At 46.4% G+C, this 20,266-nt stretch overlaps 1 protein-coding gene across 1 annotated transcript in view; it reads right to left on the reverse strand.

Moving 5' to 3' along the window:
- LOC122941666 (sec1 family domain-containing protein 2-like) overlaps positions 1-18,596 on the reverse strand; it is a 554,683-nt gene extending 536,087 nt beyond the window's left edge. The window contains exons 1-2 of the mRNA XM_044299083.1: positions 17,762-18,596; positions 4,089-4,257 (exon numbers count right to left, since the gene is read on the reverse strand). Of these exons, the coding sequence (XP_044155018.1) occupies positions 4,089-4,257; positions 17,762-18,548 (956 nt within the window). The 5' untranslated portion in view covers positions 18,549-18,596. The remainder of the gene's footprint in view (positions 1-4,088; positions 4,258-17,761) is intronic.
- Positions 18,597-20,266: the final 1,670 nt, after the last annotated feature.

Genomic DNA, 20,266 nt, shown 5'->3' on the forward strand with positions numbered 1-20,266 from the left:
AGGCCAATGCTCTGCTAAATATATTCCAAGAAAAATGAGGCAGAACTCCAGATATTGTGGTGGTGAAAAAATAAATAAAAAAGATTTATTTTATTCGCCCATGTGACATTTCATCCCTGCTCAATGGAGCCTTTCTCAAGTAAATGTGACATATGACTAAATACCACTTTACAATATATTTCATACTTTATTGTATAATTATGTAACTAACATTGATTGATGCATCTATATATAACATTTTTGCTGTAAGATTTACTTGAGAAAGGATCCACTGAGCAGGGCTAAACGTTGCATGGCTGAATAAAAGTAATCTCTGGGGATCTGGAGTGGACTATGGCTTGAATCCGACCCAAGGACAACATCTGCATGAAGGTTGTATGTTCTCCCCGTGTTTGCGTGGGTTTCCTCCGGGTTCTCCGGTTTCCTCCCACACTCCAAAGACATACTGATAGGGAACTTAGATTGTGAGCCCCATTGGGGACAGAGAGTAATGATGATAAATCGCTGTGGAATATGTCAGCGCTATAATAAGAGTAAAATAAAGAAATCTGTATAAATGGTAGCAGAGCACACATGGCAGGCTCTGATAGGGGAGGGAGGAACTGTGCCCTCAGTACCAGTGTCTGTCAGTAGAAGGAATAAAGCTGTGCTGATACTGTACATGAGAGCAAGTAAATACAGGAGCATCCTGGACACACAGACTTCACATTACCGGTAGGGACACCCACATGAGAAAAGTCTGAAACTATCATAGCTTGGCATATATAGCATATCTATATACATGAACAGGCCGATAGCACACAGTACATATCCTAAACCAAATTCTACAAGATAATATTGAAATAATGGAGGTTTTTCGGTCAAGCAAAATTACCAAACCCCACTTCACAAACTACGCAGTTTTGTTTGCTAGCCAATATAATGTTACAGATAGAGTGCAATGGTTTTTGCAGCCTTGAAGCACAAATGTGGATTAAGGATCCAAGATATTTTTCCTCCTGTGGGATGAAATTCTGACAAAAGTCAGGCATGTTTCTGAATTTGAAGCAACACACATTGCTGCTGAGGGCGGCCTTCAAGCCATTACCTATTAAACTGCAAGGGCAAGGTTGTGAGTGAACACAAATCATCCAGAGCAGCAGCTGCTTTACCCTGGCTCTAGACTCGACCACCTATATCTTACTCTCCCTCTGCCCTAGGGCTCGGGGGCCAGCGAGGCTGCAGTCTGCGTAAGGCCGAGCTCACAGCCCCCCACTTCAGCACAATTCATACTTGCTCCCTCTCCCAAAGTTGGTATCAGATCCAAAAGGGCGGAGGGTATAATAGACATACTTATACATCTGCTGTATATGTGTTCTTCTTAGTACTTTCAAATATAGAAAGCAGCAAACTGGGGTGTGTAAATCCTGCCATGTCACAGCAGTGCTCCCCATTCCCCTAGCAGTAGAAGCAGTGTTCCTCTCCTATTCCCCAGTCTTAGCAGCCCCAGGTCCTCTTTCTGTAGCCACATAGCATCTTCTGTCCTTTCCCCTTGTTGTAGCTACTCCAATTAGTAGCGAGTCCCCATCTGTTTCCCTTATAGAGGCAGCAGCACCAACTTCCCCAGTTTCCCTAATAGTACCAGCAGGAGCCCACTCCCAGCAATAGCAGCAGCCTTTCCTCCAATAGTATTAGTAGCACCAAACTTTACCCTCTAATAGCGAGCGGTAGCAGCAGGTTTCCCCCTCCTCCCCGGTAGTAGTCATAGCAAGGGATGAGCAAACTTCTACTTTCAAAATCAGCGTACACGGTTCGGGTTATCTAAGGATTCTGTTATGGATTCCGCTACCGCGGAACATAAGTTATGGTCCGCGGTAGCAGAGTCCATAGCAGAATTCTTAGATAACCCGAACCCTGTATGCTGAGCTTGAAAACACAAGCTCTCTCCCCACCCCAAACAGCAGTGCTTGGCCACATACACTCATCACCCATATTGATCTCTGCTAACAGAGCTTGACGCTGGAGGAGCTCAGCGCGGCTGACATTATGTGACAACCATTGATTAGTGGCTGTCAGTAACAACACCCAGCTCCATGTAATAGGCAGAGGATGTAATACATTTGTTTACTTCACAATAAAAGCAACAGGACAGGGAAGAAAACCTCAGAAACCTGCTGCAGTGTTCTGTCCCGATAGGGATGACAGTACTCTATAACCGCAAGCACCACTATCTATAGAATCAGCATCACTAATGTGTGAGAAGCTTTCCAAGGCCAAGTAATTCCATATAAAGACAAAGCGTATTGTGGATGTTCAGGAAAATGATATCTATCTCGGCTTGTGTGCGGCTTTGGGATGTTTCCATGTATAGTATGTGACAAAGTACATTAATCATTGTATGAATGGAAGAGAAAATGCAACTGCATGTACTCAAACGCGAATAAATTACCATATAAAAAATATGTCAGCAGATGACAGATTACTGTCCTTTCTATTCAAGAGGGCTGTGCCTGATCTACAGATAGGAAGCGCGTCCACCTCCGCTTCTATACGTAAGCCAGCTTCCTTGCTGTCTTACATTCAGACTAGGGATGTGCGAATCAACTTCGGATGAAACACCCAAAGTCGATTCACATAAAACTTTGTTCCAATATTAATTTGTACTGTAAAAAAAAAAAAACATTTCCCGTACTTGTTTTTTTTACAGTCCAAATTAATTTCTGAAGTTATTACCTGAAGTCTCGCGAGACTTTGCGAAGCAATAACCTCAGCTCATCGGACCCAATACATTCTAATGCTGTACGGAGCTCCTGCTTCGTACAGTATTGGAATAAAGTTTGATGCGAATCGACTTTGGATGTTTCATCCAAAGTCGATTCGCTCATCCCTAATTTAGACCATTTTCTATGCTTCAACCAGGTGTAGAAAACGGTAAATAAGGACAGACCTGCCGGTCCGTCCCCTTCCCCACCCACTTTTTTAGACCTCTTGTGAGCGGGGAAAAGTCGCGCCTAAAAAACTCCTAATATAGGCGTATTTTGGGTTTACTAAATGACCCACATTGTCTTTCCGATTTATTTCTGAAGATTCAGATGACTTTAAAAAAAAAAAAAAAAAAACGTCCCCGCCGCCCTCACTGTCTGTGCAAGGTGTGGAACGAGCATACACTCAGAGAGGGTCCCTCGCTGTGCCCAAGGCCTTCTCCATTGCAGCTGTGTCACATAAAATATATCCTGAAGAATACAAAGTCATCTAGTATACCCAGAGCCGTATGTCAACTGCATGACCACCCAGATTTCCAGATAAATATGAAGAACCGGGTCATTATTTCTCGGGATAAAACATTTCTAGGAAGACATGCAGTACAAATGTGAATTGACAATCCATGACATGTCAAAGAAAGAAAAGGGGGTCTGTCAGCACATCCCAATGCGCAGGTGTTAGGTTACCGTCTTACAGAGATCACCTTGACGTGTGGCAGACGGGCTCAAATAATTTTGTACAAAATCTATGACAAAAATCTCTAATTTATAAGCATAGCATTAGCAATTATAATGCATTTATAATTGTACTTTATTTGGTTTGCAGAGAGCTGTTGCATTATATGTTTTGTTCTATGTCAATGAAATCTTAATTACTGAAAGGCCATAATGGAGATGTATTAATACTGGTGCACCAGATATATCCCATGCACTGTGTGTCAGATTAATCAACAGTGCCTTGGTGTGATCTACAGGGAGTCAGTCAGCAGTTTTGTAGAGGGGCTATGGGAGTTGTTTACCACTAGGCCTGAAACACCGCGGCTCGTGGGCTGCCCCTATGTACTCCCAATGCCTAGTAGTACCAGGGGCAGTCAAGGGAAATTTCATCACTTCTTGGATTAAAAGCAATGACTGAAGTATGTATTACTTATATCTCTTGTGCATTACTTATATCTCTTGTGCATTCACAAACTGCTGACAGACTCCCTTTAAAATTTGTGAAAAACAGTTATTCAAGGCCCCCCTCAAGACAACTCTAAAGCCCCAGTGGGGGAGCAGCCCTGGCAGAGACACACGGATACATCCGGCCCTACGTATACAATCTCACTGCTTGTTTTCGTCGCTTACTTTGGCTGTGACAAGCATCCTGGAGCTATTATCCCCTCATTTTCACCATCAATCCGCAAGTCTGTGAGTTCATCCATGTCGATCATTATATCATTCTTCTGTCCAGGAATCGAAGGAAGAACAGAGAGGATCTTCTCTACCAGACTGTCACCATGATGCCCAACGGCTCCTGGAAGAATAACCAATCAAAGAGTGAATCAATAGGTTTTAAGGGGGGAAAAAAGGTTCACAAATATTGGTTTCTATTATTTCCTATTCACATCAGTAGATTTTGTATTTGACTTCTGTATCTTAGTCCCGTAATTAATATCTACATAGTAAATAGGGCTGCAGCTAACGATTATTTGAATAATCGATTAGTTGCCGATTAATTTCTACGATTAATCGATTAATCGGGAAAAACGACAAAATTACAAAACAGAGGTTTATATGATCTTACTTGAAAAATTATGTTCAAAGGCCATATTAAAACAAATTGTGGACGACACTTATGGGGGATCTGTGGACGACACTTATGGGGGATCTGTGGACGACACTTATGGGGGATCTGTGGACGACACTTATGGGGGATCTGTGGACGACACTTATGGGGGATCTGTGGACGACACTTATGGGGGATCTGTGGACGACACTTATGGGGGATCTGTGGACGACACTTATGGGGGATCTGTGGACGACACTTATGGGGGATCTGTGGACGACACTATTATGGGGGATCTGTGGACGACACTATTATGGGGGATCTGTGGACGACACTATTATGGGGGATCTGTGGACGACACTATTATGGGGGATCTGTGGACGACACTATTATGGGGGATCTGTGGACGACACTATTATGGGGGATCTGTGGACGACACTATTATGGGGGATCTGTGGACGACACTATTATGGGGGATCTGTGGACGACACTATTATGGGGGATCTGTGGACGACACTATTATGGGGGATCTGTGGACGGCGTTTATGGGGATCTGTGGACGACACTATTATGGGGGATCTGTGGACGGCGTTTATGGGGGATCTGTGGACGACACTATTATGGGGGATCTGTGGACGACACTATTATGGGGGATCTGTGGACGGCGTAGTTATGGAGAGGGGGATATGTGCACTGTTATGGGCATAACAGTGCACAGATCCCTTTCCTCATAACAGTGGACAGACCCCCCTTCCCATAGCAGTGCCATACACAGACCCCCCCTCCTCCCCATAGCAGTGCTATAGACAGATCCTCCCCCCTCCCCATAGCAGTGCTATACACAGACCCCCCCTTCCCCCTAACAGCCCCGGCGCTTGCATCTTTATTTTACCTTTTTACAATGACGCTCCCGCTCCTGTAACAGCCAGGCAGAGCGGACGGCGGCGTAACGTCACTCAATCACGTGACGCGCCTGCTCCGCCCACTTCATGAATGAAGGAGGCGGAGCAGGCGTGTCACGTGAGTGAGTGACGTTACGCCGCCGTCCGCTCTGCCTGGCTGTTACAGGAGCGGGAGCGTCATTGTAAAAAGGTAAAAAAAAGATGCAGCACCCGCCCGCCCGCCCGCCCGAATAGCAACGAATCGGCGATTATTCGATAACTGGATTCGTCGACAACGAATCCAGTTATCGAATATAATCGATTACATCGATTAATCGTTGCAGCCCTAATAGTAAACATCATAAATTGGGTACGTTAACGACTAAACTCTTAGGCCTCTTTCAGACGGGCGTTGCGGGAAAATGTGCGGGTGCGTTGCGGGAACACGTGCGATTTTTCCGCGCGAGTGCAAAACATTGTAATGCATTTTGCACTCTCGTGAGAAAAATCGCGCATGTTTGGTACCCAAACCCGAACTTCTTCACAGAAGTTTGGGTCTGGGATCGGTGTTCTGTAGATTGTATTATTTTCCCTTATAACATGGTTGTAAGGGAAAATAATAGCATTCTGAATACAGAATGTATAGTAAAATAGCGCTGGAGGGGTTAAAAAATAAATAAATAAATAATAATTTAACTCACCTTGGTCCACTTGATCGCGTAGCCTGGCATCTCCTTCGCTGAACAGGACCTGTGGTGACGTCACTCCGGTCATTACATGATCCATCACCATGGTAAAAGATCATGTAATGGAACATGTGATGACTGGAGTGACGTCACCACAGGTCCTGTTCCTGAAATGAATGCTCACCACAGGTCCTGTTCAGCAAAGGAGACAGACGAGATGCCGGGCAGCGCGAGCATATGGATTAAGGCGAGTTAAATGATTATTTATTTTTTAACCCCTCCAGCGCTATTTTACTATGCATTCTATATTCAGAATGCTATTATTTTCCCTTATAACCATGTTATAAGGGAAAATAATAATGATCGGGTCTCCATCCCGATAGTCTCCTAGAAACTGTGCGTGAAAATCGCACCGCATCCGCACTTGCTTGCAGATGCTTGCAATTTTCACGCAACCCCATTCATTTCTATGGGGCCTGCGTTACGTGAAAAACGCACAAAATAGAGCATGCTGCGATTTTCACGCAACGCATAAGTGATGCGTGAATATCACCGCTCATGTGCACAGCCCCATAGAAATGAATGGGTCGGTATTCAGTGCGGGTGCAATGCGTTCAACTCACGCATCGCATCCGTGCGGAAAACTCGCTCGTGTGAAAGGGGCCTTAGGGGGTCAATTATCAAATTAGTGTAAAGTAGAACTGGCTTAGTTGCCCATAGCAACCAATCAGATTCCACCTTTCATTTTAGACAGCTCCTTTGGAAAATGAAAGAAGGAATCTGATTGGTTGCTATGGGCAACTAAGCCAGTTCTACTTTACACCAGTTTGATAAATGACCCCCTTAGTTTAACAATATCATGCTTTTACTTGAACAGATGCTTTAGGGTCCATTCACACGTCCGCAAATGGGTCTGCATCCGTTTCGCAATATCGAAAACGGGTGCGGACCCATTCATTCTCTATGGGGCCGGAAAAGATGCGGAGAGCACACTATGTGTCTCCGCATCCGCATTTCCGTAGCGCGGCCCCAAACTTCCAGGCCGCGACTCCGCAAAAGAATACAACATGTCCTATTCTTGTCCGCAATTGTGGACAAGAATAGGCATTTCTTTGGGGATTCAATTTGTGGCTGAACCCTGCAGTTGCAGGTCAACGTATGTTGTGGATTTTCACCATGGATTTCCCTCTTTGCAATGTATAGTGTAAAATCCACATAAAATCTGTATGCAAATCTGGTTGCGGATATTCTCTTTTTTGCACCCTGTCTTTTTACACTGACATAATATGGCCACAATTTAGCATCCCTATTACCCAAGTAGAGGTAAGCCAACGTTGTGACTTCATCACGTTCAGCAAAAGCGATGGGTGGGCAAACATGTAAGACTTGGGGTGCTAATTTCTTTATAAACGTTATGTAGCTAAAAACAGGTAGGACAAAAAAAAAACCCACAAAGACCTGTTCTTGTTTTTGACAAAATAGATATGAAGGGAAGACAAGCAATAAAAAAAAAAAAACGGACACATGTACAAGGAAAAACGCACATCAGTTATCAGAAATGTGAAACGATACCAAAAACACAAGAGAAAACAAGAGTTGCTCTTCTGATTTTTGGTTGGCAGAGATGAGACGTATACTGGGAAGGGCACCTATGGCCAAACAGAATTGGTCATAGTGAACTGTTCAGCGCCTTCATAGCATTTATTGTGGTTGCTGAGCTATGTAGGCTGCTATGCCCTAGTCAGGTCCAGACAATACAAGACTGGACTTGATGGGGTCACAAATACCCAACCATGAGAACATCTACGGCTTGTTCTAGAGCCCCCTTATCCATAGAGCCCAATTGACCTAGCATTTACAGAAAGAGTCCTTCAGGCACACCCGAGGACAGTTTGTGTAGGTGTAACTATTTTTTTACTGTATGGAATAGTTTAGTAGACTTTACTACAACAATGTGAAGAGAACAAAGCACTCATGGTAGCACTGCGTTCTGGTCACCGTTTACTTGCTCGCCCTCAAACATTACAGCATTTCCGTCCCATTCAACGACTGACCCCAGAGGTGATGTGTCACCCATGCATCACCTGCCCCTGTGACATGTAAAGCAGTGGCCACCTGACCCTGTGACATGTGCAGAAGTGGCCACCTGACCCTGGTCAAACCAGATGCGGATACAGGGAGACCTAAGACCTACGGCGCTCAAAGGAGACGGTATCCAGTGGTGGGGTTCAGGTAAGCGGGATTCCCACCACAAGTCTGGCCACGCTGAGGGGTCTGCAGAAAAGTTCCCCAGGGGTGAACAACCCCTTTAAAAGGCAAAATATGTGACTGTATGCCTATACAGTGCAGACATCAGGAGGTATAAGTCAGGAAAGTTTCCCAAAAATAGACTCAAACCTGATGGAGCCTAATCCATGCTGTGGCACTCTGTGGGGGATCGCACCTCTGACATTACAACTACCACTGGTCATCTCTGTACCCAGGTCCGAAGGAATAAGGATATCCAGGTGTGAAGCAACTTCTGGACATGCACCCAAACCCAGGTTAGCAAAGATTACTCACAGTCACAGGAAACAAAAAGGACAAAAACCAACGCATGAACTAATGCATTTATTACAAAAAATGTAGTCTACATCAAAAAGACATCACTGTATGACAGGGAAACTGGCATGTAGAGGTTTCCATAAGAAAGCCACAGATTCCATTTGTGAGTCATGAAAGAACTTTCAAAAAAATCAGGAACATCTACTGTACACGGCCTGATCATCATTCTTCCCTTTACTACTGTATTTCAATTGATAAAGAAAAAATTACATTCTGCCTGGATATACAATTAAAGGGTTTCTACCACTTAGGTGTCACATATTTGGCTGTCAGACACTAGCGATCCGCTAGTGTCTGCTCTGGCCAACCATCCTAATATAATTGCTTTTGGGGCGGTGGTTTGGCTAAAAAAACAACTTTTATTAATATGCTAATGAGCCTCTAGGTGCTATGGGGGCGTCATTAGCACCTAGAGGCTCCGTCTACCTTCAGAAACTGCCGCCGCCGAGCGCGTCCCTCCAGCCCGCCCATCTCCTCCTGAATGCGATCCTCGTATGTATTCTGCGCATGCGCAGTGAATGTCTGACCGCTTCCTTGCTCAGACATCTCCACTGCGCCTGCGCGATGACGCCATAGTGCTCCGAGGAACAGGCGCAGTGGAGATGTCTGAGCAGGGAAGCTGTCAGACATTTACTGCGCATGCGCAGAATACATACGAGGATCGCATTCAGGAGAAGATGGGCGGGCTGGAGGGACGCGCTGGGGGCGGCAGTTTCTAAAGGTAGACGGAGCCTCTAGGTGCTAATGACGCCCCCATAGCACCTAGAGGCTCATTAGCATATTAATAAAAGTTGTTTTTTTAGCCAAACCACCGCCCCAAAAGCAATTATATTAGGATGGTTGGCCAGAGCAGACACTAGCGGATCGCTAGTGTCTGACAGCTAAATATGTGACGCCTAAGTGGTAGAAACCCTTTAAAGAGGTTGACCCCTCCTGCCTTTGGGTATTGCTGTGACATACTTGTTATGGTGCCCCCTGCTGTTCTTATTCATTTCCTCTCAGAATGTCCACCTGATGCGTCAGTACCGGTGGTCACACATGTCGGGTATCTCAAGCCCACCATCTGGATTGTCTTGTACACAGCAGCAGGGGGCACCATAACAGGAATGTAAAAGCAATATCTAGGGAGAATTTTGTGGTGTTCAGTTTTTCCATTTTTGCTTCACCACAAAAGACAGTTCTTTTATTCTTCCATTGACCCACATAAGGAGTTGATTTTGCAGAGTGATTTTTGTGTTCCAAAGATACCATATTGGGAACATTAACTAATTCATCCCTTACTGACCGGCCTGTTTGGGGGGTTTTCATCATCAAATTACAGGAGCTAAAACGTTTTTAATTTTTCCGTTGATGTGCCTGTATGAAGACAAGTTTTTGAGAGACGAGGTGTAGTTTTCAATGGGGAAGTAAAAAATGGGGACAGCACACCGTGTGCTGTCCGCACCTGTATGTCCGTTCTGCAGCCCTGCAAAGAAACCAGAACATGTCCTATTCTTGGCTGTTTTGCCTGACAAGGATAGGCATTGATACAATGGGGCCCGCACAAAGTGCTGGATGCACATGGACCGCATGCATATTTTGTGGATCTGCAATTTGCAGACTGAAAAATGGATATGGTCATGTGAATGGACCCTTAGGGCTCATGCACACGGCCGTTCAGTGCATTGGGGACCGTAATTTGCTGTCCCCAATGCACGAGCAGCATCCGTGCGGCGGCCAGGACGGATCGAGACCCATTGAACTTGAATGGGTCCGTGATCCGTCCACACCACCAAAAAATAGAACATGTTCTATTTTTTTTCGGTGCGGCGGCACGGACAGAAACCCCACGGAAGCACTTCGTAGTGCTTCCAAGGGCTTCCGATCCGTACCGCATCTCCCGGATTGTGGACCCATTCAAGTGAATGGGTTTGCATCTGTGATGAAGGGAGCACACGGCCGGTGCCCGTGTATTGCAGCCATGCGCATGAGCCCTTAAGCTGACAGATGTGGTACAACCTAATAAGCATATGGACACGCAGTCCCGGGGGCCTTTCTTTGGCCTCTGGCTGCCATAGCAACCCAATCATGGATCAATGAGCACAGACGGACCCACTCCCTATAACCGCATAGATGCCACAACAGCTATTGATTAATAGAGATAAATTGTGCCCGGGTCGCCGATATCTCCGATCCTCATTGTTTCAGTGGTAGGGTGGCTGTCAGACAATGATCGCCATGACATAACTGTACATCATGGAGGTTTAATACAAGTCAGTTCATAATGTATAGTTGTGTTAAGGTGGCTTCAGGGCATAAAGCCAATAGAGACCATTAAAATATTTTGTGGGTTCCAAATACTGATGCTCTATCCTCAGGGTATGTCAGTATCAGATCAGATTCAGCACCTCCATTGGAACAAAAATTCTAAACTGAGCTAGGAGCACAGGTTGATCACATTTTGATCATGGGGTGCGAGTTGACCAGAGAATCGGCCATTTTGTGTACACCAAACACGGTAACTTTTTTTATACTTTAATGGGGTAATTTATCAAACTGGTGTAAAGTAGAACTGGCTTAGTTGCCCATAGCAACCAATCAGATTTCACCTTTCAAGTACCAAGGGAGACCATGCTAGTGCGCACAATGATGTTGTCAGACGCCAGCTGGACTTCAAAGAGGCGGACAGCGGACTCATGCAGCATCTCTGCTACCATGACGGCGTCTGAAGTTTCCGCATCCCGTCAGGAGGGCCCTGACCCCTCTCCGGCTGCACCCTCCGTTAGTTCCCCTGTGGGGAGTTGGAATCTTATACCTCTATGTTGCTATCTGGTACCCAGGTCCAATAGCTGATATTTGGTTGCTCTTTCTCTGTCTGATAGGGAGCAAAGGATTCCAAATCTAAAACCAGGTCTCTTAAGTGCGCTACATGTGCCAAGAGACTTCCTGAAAGCTACAAAAAAAAAAAAGTAATCCAAAGTCTGCATATCTGACGTTTTAAAGGAGGAGCAACCATCTATCTTTTCTGAAATGAATCTTTTCCCTGAGAGCCCCTAGTCCCCCTATTCCGCGACAAAAGAAGCCTAGATTATCCATTCAATCCTCCTCTGATCTAGAGGACATTGAGGAGGATGCTTCCACCTCTAGAAGGGGTTTCGAGGAAGACCTTATCTCTGAGGGAGAGATTGTTGAAGATGAGAAAAAGTATTTATTTTCCTCGGACAAGATGGAGGAATTAGGCCTCTTTCACACAAGCGTGGCGGATTAGGTCCAGATGTGTTCGGGGTGCATTCAGTGAAACTCACACCATTTTGCAAGAAAGTTCAGTCAGTTTTGTCTGCAATTGCGTTCATTTTTTTCCGCGCGAGTGTAATGCGTTTTTGATCTATCATGGGTATCGAGGATGTCCCTAAGCCAGGTACAGTCAAAGACGAAATGTTTCAGGGTTTATGCACCAAGAAAACTAAAGGTATTCCCCATTAATGAGAATGTTAAGGACATGATCCTGGATGAGTGGATTGAATCGTAGAAGAGACTAGGGGTATCCAGGGAGTTCAGAAATAGGTTACGGTTTGATCCTGCAGAAAGATCTTTGATGAAATTCCCAAGATTGACATTCAGGTGGCAAAGGTAGTTAAAAAGACGGCCTTACCATTTGAGGACTCATCACAATTATACGATCCGATGGAGCATAAAGCGGACTCCCTCTTATAAAAGCTTGGGAAGCTTCTATGTTTGGGGTAAAGACCAATATCGCACCCACATCCGTTGCCAGGGCAATGTGTTTCTGGTGGTCTGAATTGGAAGAGCATTTAAAAAACAAAACCACTAGAGAGGATATAATTAATTCTATTACCTTATTAAAATCTGTCAGACCTTTTTTGGCTGACACCTCAGCTGAATCAGTGCGGTTTGCCGCCAAAGATGCGGCTCTCTCAAATGTTGCCAGGACAGCTTTGTGGATGAAAGCCTGGTCAGGTGATAAAGTCTATCGCCTTCTCGGATGAATTTGTGTTCAGGCCTGTGTTAGATAAGATATTGGAGAAAGCCACCAATAAAAAAAAAAAAAAAAGAAGGGGTTCCCGCATATGACATCTATAGACTTAAAAAACGCCTATTATCATATACCGATCCATCAGAGTTCTCAAAGATATCTAAGGTTTGCAGTAAGAGATCCCACTTTCAGTATGTGGCTCTTCCTTTCGGCATATCATTGGCCCCAAGGATTTTCACCAAACTAATGGTAGAAATGATTGCCTTCCTACGCGGAAAAGGAACAAATGTCGTTCCTTATCTGGACGATTTTCTTATAATTGGCGACTCAGGGAAAGAGGCCTCCAGGGTCACAGAAAACTATATAAACATCCTATCGGACCTGGGCTGGTTAATAAATCTAAAAAATAATAAATAAAAAAGTACTTGCCTCATCCACAAAAATTAGATTCCTAGGCGTTGTTATATTCTGTACCCCAGAAGACCTCTCTTCCCCAGGACAAAGCAAGATCCCTCATAGAGAAGCTAACAGAGTTCCAGAAACTCCACAGATGTGGAGGGATTGGTCAGAGATCATAAAAAACAGATCTTCAAACTACAGAGAACTGTATACAGTTCTTCTGGCCCCTACAAAAGCTCATTATCTTCTAAAAACAAACATCTGAAGATTTTTTCAGACAACATCACAACGGTGGCATACTTAAAGGGGTTGTCCAGGTTCAGAGCTGAACCTGGACAGCCCTCCATCTTCACCCCAGCAGCCCCCCTGACATGAGCATCGGAGCAGTTCATGCTCCGATGCTCTCCTTTGCCCTGCGCTAAATCGCGCAGGGCAAAGGCATTTTTCAGAGTTCCGGTGACGTACCGGGCTCTCCATGGGGCTGACAGGAACCCCGGTGACGTCACCGGCACTGATGGGCGGGATTTAGCGCTGCCCTAGCCAGTAAAACGGCTAGGGCAGAGCTAAAGCCCGCCCCTCAGAGCCGGTGACGTCACCGAACATACTGCTGGGCGGAAGTTACCGCCCGGCAGTGTGTTATTAAAAACAAAAGAGCATGTGCCCTGCGCGATCTAGCGCAGGGCACTGGAGCGCATTGGAGCATGAGATGCTCCGATGCTAGGCTCAGGAGGGCTGCCGGGGTGAAAATAACGGTATGTCCGGGTTCAGCTCTGAACCCGGACAACCCCTTTAAAACATCAGGGCGGCACAAGATCCAACCCTTTGGGGGAACGTTTAAAAAATAATTTTCTCTTGGGTAATTCCTTTTCAGAGGGAAATACTCTCTCAGGGGCCAATAATCCATCCAAACCCACAGATTTTCAAGCTGTCTGGATGCTGAGAGCAGTTCCTCAAAAAACAGGGCCTTTTTAGACAAAGTAATTCTCACACTAAAAGCAAGTAGGAAGAAGGTTACATCGGCCATTTATCTTAAAATCTGGAAGAAGTTCTGCAGTTGGCTAGGAGAGGATTACCCAGACACCTAAATACTAAATACTAATACTAAATACTTAGTTTTCTGCAGAGCGGTCTAGAGCTGGGGTTAAGGCCTAGTAGAAATCCCAGGCTGTGATTTCTGCGCTGCCGATTGGCCAGACGCCCCTGAGGAGAACAAGGGCAGTCTCCTCCTACTATAACCAAGTCCCCTAAGTCTCCGCCTACTATAACCAAGTGACCGAACATATAGGAGGGCATAGCGGGAGAATGGAGCAGCACCCAGGGATAATAGTAAGTGCAGTGAGATCCCTGGGCGCCGCTGTATATATCATGACACTTAATTCACAATGTTTGGAACAATCAAAAGGTCCTCTTTAAGGTTCAGATATCATCTTTAAGTGCTTTTTATGATTTGAGTCTCGCCGAGCACAGATGGATGAAGAGATTTGTTAGAGCAGCCTCAAGACTAACAACGACTCTGAGTTCTAAGATTCCTCAGTGGGACCTTAACTTAGTATTAAATGGTTGACCAGTGTGAGGGATGAAAATCCATTTTGTATAAACATGTCCTCCATCTTGTGTATATGGGAGATTTAGGTCAGGTCTTGAATGGAGCTTACAGGGTTAAATAGATATAATAATAATGTCCAAAAACAAGGTCAAAAAGTCAGTTTATGTGTGTGATAGAACCCACCCCCACCCGTTTCCTCTCTAGCAGATAATATGGTCTGAGCCTCAGAAAGTCCGGGGGGGGGGGGGGGGGGGACGGACGACAAGAACCCCTTCTATCCTTTATCTGAAATTTCAGTTAAACATCTGTCCTTCAAGACTGCCTTCCTGATTGCCATCACATCCTTAGCTTTTATGAGGACCGTATAGTGTTGAAGTTAGAGCCAGGTTTTCTTCCTCAAGTGGTGTCAGATCTTCATTGTGACCATGAAAGGGTTTTGCCGTCCTTTTTCAGCTCCCCAAAGGATGCGGCTGAGGAAAAATTGCACCTTCTTGACGTTAGGAATACCATCATTCAGTACTTAGAAATAACTAAGGATTTCAGGAAGGAGGATAATCTTTTGGTTCAGTTTGGGGGACGAAATAAGGGGGAAGAAGCTTTCTAAGGCTTCTGTAGCCTGCTGGCTTAGATCTACTATAGATTGTTGCTAGTCCCTTCAGAATATGTCTTGTCTCCCGGGTATCAAAGCAAATTCTACCAGGGCAATGGCCTCTTTTGGGGCAGAAAAAGCCACTGTTTCCTTAGACCAGATTTGCAACATTATCGCCTCAATCTTTCTGCGTCTGCAGATTTAGCATTTGGCCAAAAAGTACTACAGGCGGTAACCCACCCTATGTAAATATCTGTTAGTTCTCACTTGTGGCCATCATGGTGGAGGGAATGGAAAGCCGTAATTAGACTTAGGGTACTTTCACACTTGCGGCAGGACGGATCCGACAGGCTGTTCACCATGTCAGATCCGTCCTGCGGCTATTTCGCCGTGCCGCTGCTCCGTCCCCATTGACTATAATGGGGACGGGGGCGGAGCTCCGGCACAGCACGGCGGTGCACGGCGAAAGCCACCGGACTAAAAAGCCTGACATGCAGTAATTTTAGTCCGGCGGCCTTTCGCCGTGCACCGCCGGAGCTCCGCCCCCGTCTCCATTATAGTCAATGGGGCGGAGCGGCGGCACGGTGAAATAGCCGCAGGACGGATCCGACATGGTGAACAGCCTGTCGGATCCGTCCTGCCGCAAGTGTGAAAGTAGCCTTACCGGTAATTCTGTTTCCTCGAATCCACCATGATGGCCTATATATAGGCCCAGCAAGCGGATCGAAACGTTGCATGGGTGAATAAAGGATCCCACTGTTTTTCACCTACTGGAAGTGCTGCGGTGCATTCATTTATTTTTATTGATTATCACTTTGGTAAAGTGCAATACCGCTGGCACCCAACGCTACACAGCTGCGTTATAAGGTGTGCTGCCCTGAACTCTCTACAAGTATATATATATATTCTTTTTTTCACATGGGTGGTATATCCTACTTGTTGGGTATGAGTTAATACTCAACAAAGGAAAAAAAAAGAAAAAACAACGCTCTATAGTTTCACCTGCCTTGGTAATTAACAAACACTGGGGGAGGAAGGAGGTGGGGGCACTTTAAACTCTCTCTGTGTATCCCTGCCCCTTCAGAGGTCAAGGGTCATCTCTCACTTGTGGCCGTCATGGTGGATTCAAAGAAAAGGAATGACCGATAAGTCTAATTACGGCTTTTTTTATTTCATCACTTTTACCATAGACCAGGGCTCAGCGACCTCCAACTGCTCTGAAACTACAACTCCCAGAATTCTCATTTCTCTCATTTCATTCCCCTGCACACAAATGAGGCACATGCACGTCACATGTGCGTTTAGGGGAGTGAACGCGTTTACACTGCAGATTGTTAAGGTGATACACATGTATGTGTTTTTTACTATTAAGTGAATTTTTTTTTTTACTGTTTTTTTCTTATTTACTATTTTTTCAAATTTTTAAAAGGGGTAACGAGTCTTTTGCCGTTTTTTTTTTTACACTGTCCCCAGTAGCATGTTGACCCTAGTGAAAATAACCATACTGACCTGCTCCCTGCCGGTCACATGCCGCTACGTCACCACTACGGCCAGTTATTAGCTGTAACGGCGCACGTGACCCCGTCAAGAAGTTTAAAGGGGTCGTCCGGGTTCAGAGCTGAACCCGGACATACCCTTATATTCACCCAGACAGCCCCCCTGATGTTCGCATCGGAGCATCTCTTGCGCCGATGCTCTTCCTTGCCCTGCGCTACATCCCGCAGGGCAAAGGCTCTTTTGTTTACAATAACACACTACCGGGCAGAAGCTATCGCCCGGCCGTGTGTTCGGTGACGTCACCGGCTCAGATGGGCATGCTTTAGCACTGCCCTAGCCGTTTTACTGGCTAGGGCAGCGCTAAAGCCCGCCCATCAGTGCCGGTGACGTCACCGGGCTTCCTGGCAGCCCCACGGAGAGACCAATTTGTCACCAGAACTCTTGAAAATGCCTTTTACCCGCTCGATTCAGGGCAAAGGAGAGCATGAACTGCTCCGATGCTCAAGTCAGGGGTGCTGCCGGGGTGAAAATGGAGGTATGTCCAGGTTCAGCTCTGAACCCGGACAACCCCTTTAAACGCTGTGGACAAGAAGATGGAGGAACGGAGCCAGGGAGCTGTAATGGAACGGTAAGGAGCAGGAGAGTATGATGATGATGTTTTTTCACTAGTTACAAACATGCTGCTGGTGATTGTTTAAAAATAAAAAATAAAAAGGCTGGACAAGCCCTTTAAGGCCGGCTTTACATACAACCAGCCAAGCATCTCATAAGGACCGCCAGGGGATCCTGCAGGTACTTCTGTTGACTCCCTGAACGATTCCTCTGGAGCCTCGTTGGTTCCCACAGTCATATCAGAGAACGGTGCTGCTACACCGACAATGACTGATCAGGAACAATAGACTGAAGTACATTACACTGGGCAGAGCGCCCACACATTCATATAGACCTAGTGCAGCATGACATCATCACTTTTGTGTACGTGATGTCATCTGCGAGCAGTAGGCCAAGGTATAAAGTTTCCACTGGGACCTTCAAACTACGTCTCTGTTATAAAATGTTGTAAGAGGGTCCTCATACCAGTGATGTCCAGTGTCCTGTCTATGAAGACCAGTGACGCCTTGCTCTGGGCAGTCTTCCTGCGATTCTTCGCCTGGGGGTAGTTGGCCAGTTCTCCTGCAATGATCCTGCTGAGATACCCCACAGAGAAGCACTCCTCCCGTACTCCAATGCCTTCCATAATGTTATTGAGCCCGCACACCAGGTTTTTAACGTGGCTCTGCAGCTCCTGAGGAAGCGACGGGAGGTCCACATCCCCCAGGCCTGGGAACCTCTTCTTGTCTGGACGGCTGCGGTTTAGGGCCTGGAGGTCTGGTCCTGGCAGGAGAGGGAAGAGGGAATGGAAAGCTGGGAGCAGGAGGAGGTAAGGACTGACAGGGGCTAGCAGTATGGGGGCCCATAAGACCTCAGCGGTGTAGCCCATGTTCCCCATCCACTGGCACAGCTTCTCCTCCAGCTGCTCATGGGCAGTCCTGCCCTCAGCCTCGCCGGGGCTCACGGTGGTCACCACTATGCAGTACTGGAAGGAGCTCTGGCTCACCACGTCCCTGATCACGTCCAGACACCGGCCCCGCAGTGGGCTGCTCACCACGAACACAGCCTTGGGCTGGCCCGGGCTCCCGGACTCGAAGCTGGAGAACTCCTTGACGTTCCGCGCCCCAGCGGCCAGGAGGAGCTCGGCTCCGCCGCACCAGTGCAGGACCTCGGCGCACGGCTCGTCCATGAACACCTCTGCCCGCCGGGACTTGGCCAGCACCGGCTCCCATACTTTCTGACTGAAGGCGGTCAGCCCCGCTCCGCTCGCCATAGTGACAGCACGCGGGTCCACTCTGACAGCTGCCTGCTGATGACGTGTCACAACAACACTCAGGGCGCACGCAAAACACGTCATCACCAGGGCCAGGAGAGTAGTGGCGTCCGGGTTGCTAATAGCAACCAATCAGAGCGACGTCTTCAAGCCCTGAGGAATGGGATTGGTTGCTACTAGCAACTACTCCACGTATCATTTTTTTCCCCTACGTAACTTTACACAATTGCTTATTTTCAGGTAAGTGAAAACAAACAAAAAACATTTTTTTTTATAAATTAACAGAAAGCCCGGTCCACGTCTGCATTGGAGGCTTTTTTTTAATGACCTTTGTAACAGATTCTGTCAAAATGCACGACAAAATAGTGATGTCACAGGGCATGGCTATAAACAGTGATGTCACAGGGCATGGATATAAGTGATGTCACAGGGCAGGGCTATAAACAGTGATGTCACAGGGCATGGATATAAGTGATGTCACAGTGCAGGGCTATAAACAGTGATGTCACAGTGCATGGATATAAGTGATGTCACAGGGCATGGATATAAATAGTGATGTCACAGCGCATGGACATAAATAGTGATGTCAGTGCATGGCTAAAAATAGTGATGTCACAGCGCATGTATATAAACAGTGATGTCACAGCGAATGGATATACAGTCATCAACACAATTGTGAAATTTTTGGCTCTATACACCACCACAATGGATTTGAAATAAAATTAACAAGATGTGCTTTACCTGCAGACTGTCAGTTTTAATTTGAGGGTATTTAGATCCAAATCAGGTGAACGGTGTAGGAATTACAACAGTTTGCATATGTGCCACCCACTTGTTAAGGAACCAAAATTAATGGGACAATTGGCTTCTCAGCTGTTCCTTGGCCAGGTGTGTGTTATTCCCTCATTATCGCAATTACAATGAGCAGATAAAAGGTCCAGAGTTCATTTCAAGTGTGCTATTTGCATTTGGAATCTGTTGCTGTCAACTCTCAAGATGATGTAATGACCAGCGTCACGCAAAAGGAGGGAAAGGGGAAGGCCCTGCCCAAGGGAGAGGGAAAAGTGGTGACCCCTGACTCACCTTGCAGCTGGCACCTGACGTCCCTAGACGGGTTCCTCACCCGTACGCCGATCAGGTGCCTTAACCCTGGCTTTCCCTAAGATGAGCCCTAGGTAGTGAACGGGGCGGTGGGATCACTAGTCCGCACCACTGACACTAAGAGGAAAACACCAAGGAGAGGACAGACAATACAGACAAACATATAATCCCAGATGGGCAACAACAGCAGACCACAAAGGCCCAACAGGGATCCGGAGGGTAACATTCTGGAACAACAACCAGAGAACGCAGCAACACAGCTCCAGTGGGTCAGTATAGAAGTCCAGGCAGGAAGCTCTATATCTGGCAACCAGAGAAGTGTGAGAGGGGAATATAAGGAGGTTGGGAGTGCTGGACAAGGAACAGCTGAGGAGAAGGAGCTACGGATCCCTGAGTGAGCCAAAAAGGGTTGCAAAGCAAACCCAGAAAGCTACCATAAAGAAACAGCCCTATCTTTCTACATAGAGCGCGCAGCCAACCGCTGCGACTTCCTGACCCCGGGTATAACGGAGTCAGGCGTGGTTCTTGACACCCTCGTGACAGTACCCCCCTCTCTACGAGGGGCCTCCGGACACTCAGGACTAGGTCTCTCAGGATGAGAGGCATGAAAAGCCCGA

Source organism: Bufo gargarizans, chromosome 1, assembly GCF_014858855.1.
Source record: "Bufo gargarizans isolate SCDJY-AF-19 chromosome 1, ASM1485885v1, whole genome shotgun sequence".
In the NCBI taxonomy this organism is placed as follows: Eukaryota; Metazoa; Chordata; class Amphibia; order Anura; family Bufonidae; genus Bufo; species Bufo gargarizans.